The sequence below is a fragment of the Pongo abelii genome, chromosome 6 (assembly GCF_028885655.2).
Source record: "Pongo abelii isolate AG06213 chromosome 6, NHGRI_mPonAbe1-v2.0_pri, whole genome shotgun sequence".
Classification (NCBI taxonomy): domain Eukaryota; kingdom Metazoa; phylum Chordata; class Mammalia; order Primates; family Hominidae; genus Pongo; species Pongo abelii.
Window position 1 is genome coordinate 85,467,870 of NC_071991.2, and position 14,380 is coordinate 85,482,249.

Here is a 14,380-nt window from a genome sequence, read left to right on the forward strand (position 1 = left end):
TCATGGCATGATTTTGGCTCTGGTCTGGCTATCCAGTCTCATGTTGTTCCTGCCCACTTTTAAAGTCTTCCCAACAGGTGTGTCAGCCACACAATGTATATCCAGAATCCAACCATTTCTCTTCACCTCTTCTGCAGACATCATTTCATGCTTAGATCTTATTGCGATAGCCTCCTGACTGGTCTCTCTGATTCTTAACTTGCCCACCCTTGGTCCATTCTTAAGAAAGCAGCCAGAGATCCAATAAAATATGAGGCAGATCAAATAATTTCTCTGCTCAACACCCTTTGGAGGCTTCCCATCTCATTCTGAGTCAAAGCCAAACTCAGTACAGCCAAACCTTTCAAAGCCAACACAATCTGAATGCCATTGCATCTCAAACCTTGTCTCTTCCTATTGTCATCCTTGCTAGCTCCCTGCAAGCCACAGCCCTGCTGTTCCTCAGACAAGCTTTCTGCCTAGAATGTTCTTCCTCTAAAAATATGTGCATCTCCCTCTTTCACCTCCTTCAGATTTTACCTAAATACTTCTCAGCAAGCCCTCCCTGATCACCCTCAACTAAAGTTGCATGTGTGCGTACATATGCACATACATCTATCTCAGAGGAAAGCAGAAAAATGTTCAATTGCTCAAGGACTGTTTAATCTGGAAAGCAAAATATTGATAGAGAGCTACAGTTTTTCAAGAACAGATGTGGCATAAAATCATGCAGATCACAGCATTCTTCACAGATTTAAACATCAAAATGTATGAGGCAGAGAAACCAAATAATTAAGTAAATTCTGTAGCAAGTTGAAAAGACAGAATGTAATTTTCAGCTTCCTGTCCCGTCTTCTAACATCATACATACCTTAGACCATCATATAAAACTCTAGGAAGGTAGCTAACACAGGTAAGTTGCAGGTTAAAATGGAGTAACTGGCATCTTTAGGCACAGAAGACTTGAGCTAAAGTCATACCTTTACCATTTTAACTTGACTAAATCATTTGTCAATCTGCTTTAAATTCTCTAAGCGTTATTTTTCCTCATCAATAAAGTACTTCATAAAAATAACATGCTACCTACAACTCAAAGAGCTGAGGGTGGCATCTAATAAAATAACATCTATGAGAGTGCTTTGTAGAATGTACAACACTAGAAAAACATTTTATGGGCTTTATGATTTCTATTGATACAGTTTTGTTTTCATGTGAAATACAATATTTTTGTTTTATATAATGTTATACATTAGTTTAGGCTATTTCACTAGTTTATAGCACAATAGGAACAAAATGATTATCCCTAATAATATCATGATTAGCTTTGAGTTTGTTGCTTTTGTTTCACAGCTTTATTGAGGTATGACTGATATGCAAATGACTGTATATACTTAACGTATGCAATCTGAGGAGTTTGGACATATGCATGCACCCATAATACCATCACCACAATCAAGGCAATTAAGTTAATAAATATATCCATTACTCCATTAGTGTGTGTGTATGTATGTGTATGTGTGTGTGTGTATATATATATATAGTGTGTGTGTATATATACATATATATGTAATATATATGTATAATAAAGGCAAAATGACACAAGGAAACTTGTGGAGTAACGGATATGTTTATTACCTTAACTGCCTTGATTGTGGTGATGGTATTATCGGTGAATGCATATATATATACATATATATATATGTATATATATATATATAGTTTGTTTGTTTTTTAGAGACAAGGTCTTACTCTGCCATCCAGAGTCCAGTCTAGTGGTACAATTATAGCTCATTACAGTCTTGCACTCTTGGACTCAAGCATCCTTCCACCTCAGCCTCCAGAGCAGCTAAGACTGTAGGCACATGCCACCAGCCTGGGTAATTTTTTTTTTTTAATTTCATGTAGAGACAAGGTCTCACTATGTTGCCCAGGCTGGTCTCAAATTCCTGGCCTCAAGCAATCCTCCCACCTCCGCTTTCCAAAGTGCTGGGATCACAGGATTGAGCCACTGTGTCCAGCTTTGCTTTTATATTTCTGATGGTAAGAATACTTAACATAAAAATCTATTCTACTACCAAAATTGTAAGTGCACAATATCATATTGTTAAACCATATGCACTATGGTGTGCAGTAGCTCTCTGGAACTTACGACTGAAACTTTTATCATCCATCTTGTATCCCCCCCACCCCCCCAAAAAAAACCTGAAACTTTATACCCACTGAACAACTCCTCATTTTCCCCTCCTCCTTATTCCCTGGTAATCACAATTCTATTTTGATTTCTACTTGCACATAATTATTAAATATGTAATGAAAAATGCTGCTATACATGCTTTGCTCTTATGTAATTTAAAATAGAACAGTTATTAGCTTAATGGCAATACATATTTACATAATCATGTTTGCTATTAGCATTCTTATTTTCACTTATGGGATCTGTTTTAAATTTTTCAGCATGGTGTTAAATAGGATAATGCAGCACTTATTTGTCTTTGGCAAAGAAAATAAAAACTAAATTGCTTAACTTTCTGTTTAAGTAGAAGAAAAATTTGTTAGAACTTTCACAACTAAATATATTCTGGAGTCAATGATTCTCAACTACATTTTCTACCTTTCTCTTCCAAGTCTTAAACCTGCATAGGGAAAAAAGAAAGCTATAATAATATTTTAGACCATTATGAACGAGATTCCTTTTCAAGCTAACTGAGCCACTCCTTGGTTTAAGGTGTTCCTTCATATTTGACATATTAGACCCAACTGCCTGGGTCTGTCTTACAAACTACAAGACCTTGGAAATAACTGTACTCAAAACCATGCATCAGAGGGGCCCACATGTTACCCAACAGCAACATGAGCAACTTAAGGAGCACATTTCCTAAGGGGTTCCCAACCTTGCAGCTTCCAGATCGTAGTATCTACAGACTTTGTAACTGTATAAGAATCTAAATTACAGAACACTTTAGGTCTGTAAAGCTTTTCCTATTACTTAAAAGAAAGCCTACACCAACAATATCCTATAAGCCACTAAAACACTTTAATAATGACCTTCAAAAGTCATTTCCTTGAGTATTCTTTCACATCACTAAATTTTTACCACTTATTTCATTATTCTGGCCCTCAGAAGGCTTTTATAAAACCTAAAATGCCATTTGTGGCAATAATATAAAGCAACTAGGCTTACAGCTCTCCTTTAAAGCCAAAAAAAGAAATACATTTATAGTATGTACATATTATCATAAATAAGAATCCTTCACTTGGTAAAACTTGAATTACATAGGTATCTCAAAAAGCCCTTGAAAACTTCATTGTGAAATCAAAAGGAAAAATACAATAGTACCTAATGAATCTTAAATTATTTTACTTTCCCATCATATCCAGGGTTTTAATGGGCATGGGGTATTGGTTTTTCCTACTGTTTAACTTACAATGGTACCTCCCTCAGAAAAGGGTACAATGAATTACACGGAATTACAAAATCAACATTGTTTAGAAAATAGCTTTGATGTTAATAATTCTGAAATACAGCAACATCATCATTAAGTTTTAGAAATTTTAAATTAGACTGATACTGATTTTAGAACTTGCTAACAAAGTTGTGTGTGTGTGTGTGTGTGTATGTGTGTGCACTTCAGAAGACCCTAGTGGCATATATGCGACAATACTATAACTTACAAGTTTGCTTTATGGAAACTAAAAACACATTTTGTAATTGAAATAAAAGTTTCAATGGACAGGTTTTTGGCCAGTCTACAAAACTTATTCAAACTATAAAGCAGTTTCACTGTTTTTAGGACTTATCTGCACTCAGGATATTAAGTGTAGAATAAAGGAAGGTTATGGAAAGAAAGAAGAAAGTTTTCTTTTCCTCTTCTGACCAAAGACCTAGGCTAACTAAAATTGATAAAAATAAACAGTAGCTATAACAGTCCAATTAGGATGGCCCTGGGTCTATCTTACAAACTACAAGACCTTGGAAATAACTGCTTCATCTCCCTAACCTTTAGGTTTTTCCTTTGCAAAATGGTGATATTTACAGTTTCATGAGGCTGTTGAGAACACCAAAAGTGACAATGAATGTAAAGCCCTCCGTACAGTGCTCAGCATAAAATTCTGTTAATTTCAGCTGTTGGGTTTTATTGTTGTGGCCATATTTGTCTTATTCTTTTGCCTCTCTTTCTGTGGCCCTCACTCATTCATCCCAAGCCCACAGTGCCCTCCTGTTTCCTACCTTATGCCGCTCACTAATATCTGCTCTAATTTCCAAGGCACTTAATGTTTAATAATAATTATTGCCTTTCCACTGCTTCAAAACCTGCAAGAAGAGTAGAGTTTATTTCTGCTAGATACTGTGAGGAAAGCAATCTGATTAAAACAATGCATTAAGGTATGTAAGAACCTTAATTTTTCTTGAGATATCCAAATATTTACAAAGAACAAGCAATTGGAAACTTGTGTTAAGGAAATAAAAACTTTAGGTAATATTCAGGGAAGTTATTTTTGAACTGGGCAATTGCCAAATAGACTAATCCTGCTGAGAAATCTACACCCTCCCACCCTAAATGAGAAGACTATCCCTAAGACATTTCTACAAGCTGAAGCGGTTCTTTTCACCAAAGGCTGATTTCAGGAATTCAACTAAACATCTTTTACTAAAAATGCACAAAAACAAAACAAACTTCACATATAGCAGCAAAAAGCAAAATTATAGAAAATGATGAGAATAGGAAAAGATAGAAAAAGAAAGGTAGAAAGGAAAAAGGCAAAGAAGCAGTGTAAAAGTAAGGCGACACAGGTAGACAGGACAATAGAAGCAGAGGCAGGGCAATCATAAGCCAAAAATGACCCAAGTTGGCCTCAATCTCTAAAAGAGACAAGAGCAATCTATATGATGTCCGAACTCCATGGACAAGTTGGGAACAAAATGTTACTGTAGATACTGCATGTGCCCATATTATTAAGTGGTTGATTTAAAAGGACATGGGATGTCTCCATAAGAGTTGGACTAGGGAAAATGTCACTCACACAAAGAAAAGTGATTATGTTTAAAAGTCAGTCTTTATCAGTAAATAATGCAGGGTAGTGAATTTATTTCCCTTTATTTGGCAACAACATAAATACAAAATTGTCAAATGACACTTGATCCAATATGTACATTTTAGCCCCATAAATATATTTCATTATTTTTTAAGATTTAGAGGACATATTTTCACATTACTTTTATTAGTTTCTTTACCAATGTTACTGATTTTGGTGCACAAGCTACTTTCCTTCCTTTTAATTATCTAATTTGAGGGACAGAATAAGTACATTTTTGAAATCTCTTTTCTACAAAACATTGCAAAAGTCAAGCATAGTAAGGAAAATCTAGATTTAACTGAAATATGTAAACTAGACATATTTAAAAGTATGAATCAAAAGTTCCAAGTCTAAATCAGCTGTAATACATTATTAACTCCAAAATCATGGATTAAACAAAAGAAATTATGTTTGCATTGATGTGTGAATCTGTATCCATTCTTGGTACCACATAATACATGCAACTGCTCAGCTCTAGCTGTCCTTGCAGTCACATTACCATATTATTCAAATGTATCTATCATTTATATGTAAATAGACAAGACAAATGGCTTCTTCATAAGACAACAATTTTCAAATGACAGACACAGGCAGACATAAGCAAAATAAAAATGTTGCAAATATTCAATCTTTTTTTTTAAGGAAAAATGGAAAGTACTTCAAATTTTTTAAAAAGTAGTGTGGTAATTACAAAACGGGGTCCTAATACACTGACTATACCAACTATTCTAAATAAATGTCTGCACCGATGTCATTTGTGTCTTATAAATTACATGTTCTTAGATCCATCTGTGAAAATTGGGATGTTAATTATCATGGTTACATTTCACGATTCCACAGTTAAATGCTGAAGTAGTGCTACACAAATACCATATGTTTTTTAAGAGAAATGGAGAAGGATTAATTATGAGTTCAAGTCCAAGACTTCTAGCAATAATACTCTCACACAAGAAGATCATTACATTGTGTGCTATGCAATTGGAAGTTCTAATTAATAGCTGAAATACCAAGTGAGGGGGAAAACTTTGAAGTCTAAATTGTAAGTATCAGGCTTTCCTACACACACACACACACACACACACACACACACACACACACACACACACACACACACACACACACACACACACACACACACACACACACACACACACACACACACACACACACACACACACACACACACACACCCCTTAATAAGCATGCTTTTGAGAAACCAAGTTACAAATCCAAAAATAAAAAACCATTCTTATTGCCTATGAGCTTTCTTTGATAATGATCACCATCAGGCTGTTGAATCCTATGTAATAAACCTAAAAATTACAATGTATCCTAGTAACAAATAGGTTATAAATAGATAACATACATGATAAAAATTCAAGTTAACATTTTTCTGGGTTTTTCTTTTAAGATACATATCATTCAATAATCTCTTATAGGGCCATTATTTTATACAAAATTACAATTCTCATGTATTCAGATAAAATATTAACTTCAGTACAGCAATCTAAAAACAAAATTCTATGATAACACTAAGAATTTCATTCATATTTTAAATATCTAAATTTAAAAGTCTTATTTTACTTACCACGTATTCAAACACAAGTGTCAGCGTCTCCTTGGTATGGATGATGTCATGAAGTAGCACTATGTTAGCATGTTTTAGTCCTTTTAACAGAGAAGCTGTAAAACAAAATGGACAGAGAAACAATTTATCATGGATAACAATCAACTAATATATACCATTATAATTTTGGCACACTGTCAGATGAGGGATATCTATTTTCACATGTTCCAAGTCAATAACAATTCAAAATGAAGGGTAGAAAAACAAGACTTTTTTTGAGATGGGGTCTCACTATGTTGCACAGGCTGGTCTCAAACTCCTGGGTTCAAGTGATCCTCGTTCTTCAGCCTTCTGACAAGCTGGAATTACAGGTGTATAACAGAGTGCCTGGCCAGAAAAACAAGGTTTTCACTTAGATAAAACTTCTTTCAGTTATTTTACCTGTCATCTGTTATTAATCTCTAGTTGGGTTACATTATGGTCAGGGAAAATACTTGGTATGATTTCAATTCTTTAAATTTGTATAGTTTATTATCCAGAATATGGTTTATCTTGGTATACATTCCATAGGTATGGAACCTGAATTCTGCTGATGTTGGGTGGAGAGTTCTATAAATGTCAATTTGATCCTATTATTTAATAGTGTCATTAAGTTCTTCTATTAATATATCCTTACTAATTTTCTGAATAGTGGTTCTATGAACTACTGAGAGAGGCATACTGGCATCCTCAACTGTAATGGTGGATCTGTCAATTACTCATTTGAGTTCTGCTTGTTTTTGCTTTTTGTATTATGAAGCTCAGTTGTTTACTGAATACATGTTTAGGATTGCTATGTCTTCTTTGAGAATTGACCGTTTTATCAATATGTAATGTCCTCTTTACTCCTAGTAAATTTCTTTGTTCTGAAGTCCTCTTTGTACAGCCATCCACCATTCTCTTGATTAGTATTTACCCATACTTTTCTTTTCAATCCTACTGATATCATACAGTTGAAGTTTCTTGTAGACAGTATATAGTTTGGTCATATTTTTAATGCATTTTGGCAATCTCTGACTTTTCATTTTGATGTTCAGACCATTTACATTCAATGTAAATATTAATATGTTGGGTTACCACCTGCCATTTTAATCTGATTTTCCTTTAGGTACCTTGCAATTTAGTCTTCACTTCTGATTTGACTTTTTCTTTTCTTCTATACTTGCCAGAAGTTCAATTAACTCTAATTTTATTTCATTTTATTTTTTGTCCATTTTTCTACTTAGCTTTTGTACTTCTAACTAAAGGTAGGCTTGTTTGTTTCATATACCAAAAAGCATGAATTCAAATATTCAATTCATATTTCAGCGTTATGCACAGTTTTAATTTTACGGTTGACTTTTTGCAAGAGTTTTTGCAACTAAAATGCAGTAATCCCTATTTTCAATGTTTGAGAGTCGTTTTGGGTAGATGTGGGTTACTTTATTCTATTCCTATTTATTTAATGAACTGGTTCCTAATCTGAGAGTCTTTTTTTCTGTCACCTTTGCCCTCTTCTATGTAGTTTTTACAGCTGGCACTGGAAGACAAAAGAAGAAGGGTTTGGGTTGTCTTGTTTCTTTTTCATTTCCACAGGATCCTTAATTTCTCCCTTTTCCTTCCTTCTTTACTTTCACTATCCTGTCTTAACGGGTACCACCCTTTCTCTCTATATATGACTCTCCCCTAGAGGCAATGCTTTCCAACAGCTGCCAATTCCAGTCACTTTCAGCTTCCTTTCTTGCATCCAGTGCTGTGAATGAACTACACAGCATCCCAGCTTTCTCTTTCTGGAATAATGTTGCTTGTGATTTGATTAAGTCCTCCATACCCCTGTACTGTTTTTCACAGCTTCTTAAGCCTCTATCAGCTTCCCCTGTGTCACTCTTTGCTATCACAGGCTTGTTGCTGTCTCTTAATGCTCTTGAAGGTATGAGTTGTCCATTTTTATTTGTTCTCCTTGTTGGATTTATGACTTTTGGAGGAGTATGAGTGGGAAGATTCAAGATCAGAAAGCCACCATTAATTGTCCTCCAAACCCCTTCTCTCATAGGAACATAATCTTCTTTTTCCCCCCATTGATATATCTTGCTCTTGGATCAAGGTCTAAAGCATAGTAAGAACTCAACAAATTTACTGAATGTCATGCATCTGGGGTCCTCAGGGGTTGGGGTGGATATTCTGAATAAGAAGAGCCTGCTGCCACCTAGCAGCTCTTCCTCAAGTTTGACCAATCTTCCTTTGACTCTGAGACTACCACTATGCCCAAACCTCGGCTGATAAAACTCAGTTTCCACACAGGGCCTCTGGGTATCTACTCCTCCAAAAACCCAGAGAAGCCCAGCTGCTAATGTTAGCAATTTCAAGACCTTGACAAAGAATAGCTGGCTTTACCTCTTAAACTGCACTCCTTCCTCAATGCAAGCCTCTTTTCCTTTGAATAAAAAAAGGAATGAGACGCGGCCAGGCGTGGTGGCTCATCCCTATAATCCCAGCACTTTGGGAGGCCAAGGCAGGTGGATCACGAGGTCAAGAGATTGAGACCATCCTGATCAACATGGTGAAACCCCGCCTCTACTAAAAATACAAAAATTAGCCAGGCGTGGTGGCGGGTGCCTGTAATCCCAGCTACTTGGGAGGCTGAGGCAGGAGAATCACTTGAACCTGGGAGATGGAGGTTGCAGTGAGCTGAGATCACATCACTGCACTCCAGCCTGGCAACATAGTGAGACTGCATATCAAAAAAAAAAAAAAAAAAAAAAAAAAGGAATGAGACACATCACATCCCCATAATCAGATTCTTTTTAACACTGCTCATCTTAAAGAAATTTTAGATTAAGATTTATGTTTATAAATAATATCACAAAAGACATGACTGGGCACTTAGTTTTCCTCCTTTTGGATTATCTCCTTATAATAAATTGTGAAAAATAGAATTAGGGGGTCAAATGATATAAATATATTTACAAAATATTATTTATTAAATTTAGGTGGTCAATTTAGTCTTACATCTTTCTAACTCCATGTAAGAATAAAAGAACTGTGAAAGACAGGGGAAAATATGTTAAAAAAAATTGTACAATGCAAGTAGCCCATCCTATCAAGTAACTGAAACCTTTATTAAATTAATATATGAGCATTTATACACTCATAAGCACGAGTATTAAGAATAAATTCTTCATACCTGAGTAAAAAAAAAATAATCAAAATTATTTCTTTTTACAGCAATGACAATTCAAGTAGAGTATTCAAAACACAGAAGTTTCCTCTTTACCATTACATTAAAAACACTATGTCTTCATTTTGGTTTTTTGTTAACAATCTATAAAATCTGAAGAGAAAAAAACAAAAAAACATTCTGCCTATATTCTATCAATAACTTGTAGTAATTCATTTATTAATCAAGTATTTATTCAGAATCTAGTTGCTCACACTGGTGGCCCTGAGCAGGTCCTTGATCCCTTGGCAAATAATAACACAGCAAGGCCATATCTTTAAAGAGAGATTTACAACACCTAGAGTGAACTTTCATGTAAATGATGAAATTTGGGTAATGATGTGTTATTCCAAGTTCATTAACTGCAACAAATGTATCACACTGGTTGGGGATTCTGATAGCTGGGGAGGCTATGCATATGTGAAGGATGGAAAATATGTGGAAACTCTCTGCACTTTCCAATGAACTTTGCTATGAACCTAAAACTGCTCTAAAATGTAAAGTCTTTTAAAAAATAATATTAAGAGATTTACCCATGTTTTAACATATTAAAATAAATTTCAATTATTTAATATTTTCACTAAAATAATATTTTAGATGCACGATTACCATGCAAATGAGTCTGCACTGGACAGTCATCAGAGAAGGCAAAAATAAAGTACTTAGGACTCAGTAGTACACTAAGTGCCAGTATTACCTCCACGAATGTGAGCTCGTGTTATCAGAATTATTGTTACTGCTATGAATTTCCATTGTCTTCCCCAAGCAAACCTATTTCATAACAATATATTAAATCCCTAATCCAAATATAAACTTTTATAAACACATATTGGTCAAAAGAAGGCAGTCTGATAACCGATCAGTGTGGAAGGCAATAAGAAGTGTGTTCCCTCTGGAACTGAATCTGGAGCAACAATGTGTATTCCCAGGCAAGAGAAGTAGACACTAACTATGGTAGAGAGGACTTCTCTTCTGCCCTACACATATCTGCCAAGAGAAACTTAATTTTGCACACTAAAAACCTTATTGTAAAAATATCTACAGGCTTATTTTATCTGAGCTTTATAAACCAGCACTCAAGTGAGAAAGTAATTACAATAACACAGTAAAATCACAGCACATTAACTTTGAAGAAACAATCACCATAGATTTACCATAGAGTTTAGTATTGTTAATTCTAATAATTTACAATCTTCTTTCTTTCAATTATTCAACTAGCCCAGTAGCCTTAAGCAATTAAAACATTATTAGGTAGCTAGCTTTCAGATATTAATCTGGGGATCACATAGGCTCATTTTAAAAGGGATACTTGCTTCTGCACCAGTCTTCTGAGGTGCACACATCCTCAGAGATCATTATTTCAAACCACAGCAGGGTATTTTTAAATGATGGCAAGGTATGGTACATAACACCTAGCCTGCACAGGAACTTTTCAGATCAAATGAATTAAGGGCCCCTGAATATCATGTTGTAAGAAACGCACATGGCTTTGTGAAGCAAGTTTTGGAAACATATTATTGAACATTATTTGCAATCTTGTCAAATTCCATTTTTCAAGTTAATACCTCAGGTTGTCAAATTCAGAGATGATCCATCCTTATTGGCAACAACTCCATAAAGGTATTAAAGCTTCCACTTCAGTGAGAATCTCATACCCAGAGGACACTTTGACACAGGATTTTTTTTTAACCGTTTTTCCCCAATTACTGCCTTTCTTCTCTTACCACTTACACCTAAATTGTTTCTCATTTCTCAACATAATATCTTCACACCTATCATTTCCTACTGTGTTTGTCCCACAATTTCAGTAAAGTCAAATTCCTGCCAACATTCATCTTAAGAAGAAAATGTTTTTTCCTGAAAGTGACTAATATTATAGAAAAGTATCATGTCATTTTTCATATTCTATTTTTGACCACTTAGATGAAACCTCAAAGCCTCCACATTACATCCTAATAAATCTCAATAATTATGACAGATTTTAGATTTCAAAACATATTTATATAAACTTTTGAAACACACTGTCAGTTAAATAAATACCAACATCTGAATTTGAACGAGCCCTCTTGCTTTTAAGATTAACACAATGAATTCATACTTGGAAAAGGACAGAGCCACTAATTTCAAAGCTGATGGCAGAAAAATGGCATTAATGGACAGAAAACAGCCTACGATATGTACCAACATTACGGTAGGTGACAGACATGACTAACTTTGAGGCTGCCAAAGGCAGCAGCCACTGGTCCCAGCGAGGTGCCAGATACTACAGTTCCTGCTGTTAGCAAGGCAAGGGAGTCTCCTAGCTGCCAAGTCAGTCCAGAGATTAACACCTACAAGTTCTAGAGCCAGTGTGTCTCCCTCATCAAGACAAACACTGTCAAAATCTTACTCCATTTAATCCTAATAATATCATAAACACAGGACATGTTATTCTGTCATTGTTTATCTACAAAAATCCTGTAACATTAGCATTAGTAATTCAAGCACCCTTGGTTTCATTATAAATTTTAGGTAAACATATGGCAATGTTTTAAATTTATTTCACCAGTGAGATTTGAAAAGGTAAAATTGCACATGATGCAAAAGACTTGTAATTAGGAGTTAAGGGTGAAAATTGTAACAATAGTTTGGGGACTGTGGTGTCAAAACCATACAAAAACAGAAAAACATTTGCTCATAGAGGTAGTTGTGCTCTGACAAAGTCCCAGTAGGATAGAGGGATGCAGGGAGCCTTCCCTTAGGTTGGCAGAAGGATTCAGATTCATATTCAGCAGCCATACTCAAACCTTGGCATCCCACTTTGCGAATAAACATCTTAATTTTTCACTCCAACTTGGAAGAAATGAATTTCATCTAAACTCTAGTCCCATCATGATTAAAATAAATTTTGAGATAATACAGAAAATCAGAGTAAGTTCATTTTATCAGATACCCACTGTAGTGGTGGTTTTTTTTCCCAAAACCAATGTTAATAAAGGGGAAAAAACCCCTTTAATATTTGAGATAATTTTCTAGATCATTATTTGATGTCCTACTAGGAAAAAAGAGATTACAAAGACACACAGCTCATCCGCCATCACTTCGCCTTTAGCCTCTGGGAGAAAAAAGACATTCACAGGCTCCTTTCACCTTATGTGTTCTTTCTCAGCAGAGTGGAGTAGAGGGATTGCTGCCTGACTTTTCCAGAATGACTACTCATGAAACCTAAGGAGCCAACTATATCTCAAGCCACAACCACAACAAACATCAACTTCTTTTTCAAGCCCACAGCTTGATAGCTTTAAGGCTGTTGAAATTTACTTTTACTACAAATAGTAAAACTACTTTTAACTACTAAGTTCCATCTCCCTTACTTGTCAGTGGAGTCTGAATATTTTCATAGCTAAAATATTCTGAGGGGAAATATAAAGGGGGGACTTAAAAAATGCATGCACAAAAGAGACAGGATTGCTTGCTTAACTGTCTATAATGAGGACACAGTCTAGCAGAGAAGGAACATGTGCGTACGCTGAGCACTGATACGCAGCTCCGGGTTAGTGCATTCATGGTTCTATAATGCATGCTGCCTGCTTGGCCTAAACACTGGGAGAGCAATGATAAACACTGTGATTGTGATCAATCTGGACCTTCTCCTTAGTGATATCTAATACAATAAACACTCCACACACAGAACCATAAACTAATAAATGAAAAAAAATAAAGGAATAGGGCTAAAAAATAGAATTAAATGTTTGACCCCATATTTGCTTTTTATTCTTTATACACGCATGTGTACAAAGAGTCAACTGTGGGTTATGGAGGAAAGAGGTCATAGCCAACTCTAAACATAAGGTTAAAATAAATGTGGTGCCATGTAATCCTTAATTTAGCTAAAATCACATTCAGGATTTAGAGACTTTTTTTATTTACCAGATATCATCCAAAATTGGAAAGGTAATACAGCAGGTTAGGAATACTTTAAAAATATCATGTAAGTTGTTTTATATCTATGAAAAGGTGTACTGTTTTCACTTGCTTCTTAAGAGTTTTTCAGTTTGGAGATGGGCAAAAATTCAATCCCACTACATATTTCTTTTGCTCTGCTTCTCTCTAATTTCCCCAACATCATAGAACTGAAATGTGATATTGGAAATTACAGCCTAAACCATTTCCCTCTTCCTTAGCATCGATACCTATTTATCCATCACCTGACTACTGGCAAAGAGCGGTGAGATACAGGCTATTTCCACATTGTAGCCTCACATGCCCACATCAGCTGGTTACTAAATCACTGTAAAGAACACATTCCTCTAATACTATAGCTTGACCACATGAAACTGCCAATATTTGACATTTTTTTACCTACTAACACAGCAATTGTACATGGTTCAACCTAGTAGAATTTACCTGGTTCAAAGCATTTAAATTTTTTCACAAATGTGTTGTTATTTTTACCACCGTTAATATTCATACCAGTTAATCTGCTACCAAATCACCACCAATTGACTGCATTTTTAAAAAGGAAGAATCTATTCATCAAATTA

The 14,380-nt window shown here is 35.1% G+C and overlaps 1 protein-coding gene across 11 annotated transcripts in view; it reads right to left on the reverse strand.

Annotated features, from left to right (window-relative positions):
- Nucleotides 1–14,380, reverse strand: part of CDK14 (cyclin dependent kinase 14) — a 592,876-nt gene that overhangs the window by 333,497 nt on the left and 244,999 nt on the right. For all 11 annotated transcript variants that reach the window (XR_010140627.1, NM_001133044.1, XM_009243031.4 and 8 more), the window contains 1 exon segment: nt 6,644–6,738. Coding sequence is in view for 10 of the 11 variants with exons in the window: in NM_001133044.1 (NP_001126516.1) it covers nt 6,644–6,738 (95 nt within the window). In the remaining variant the exon portion in view is untranslated.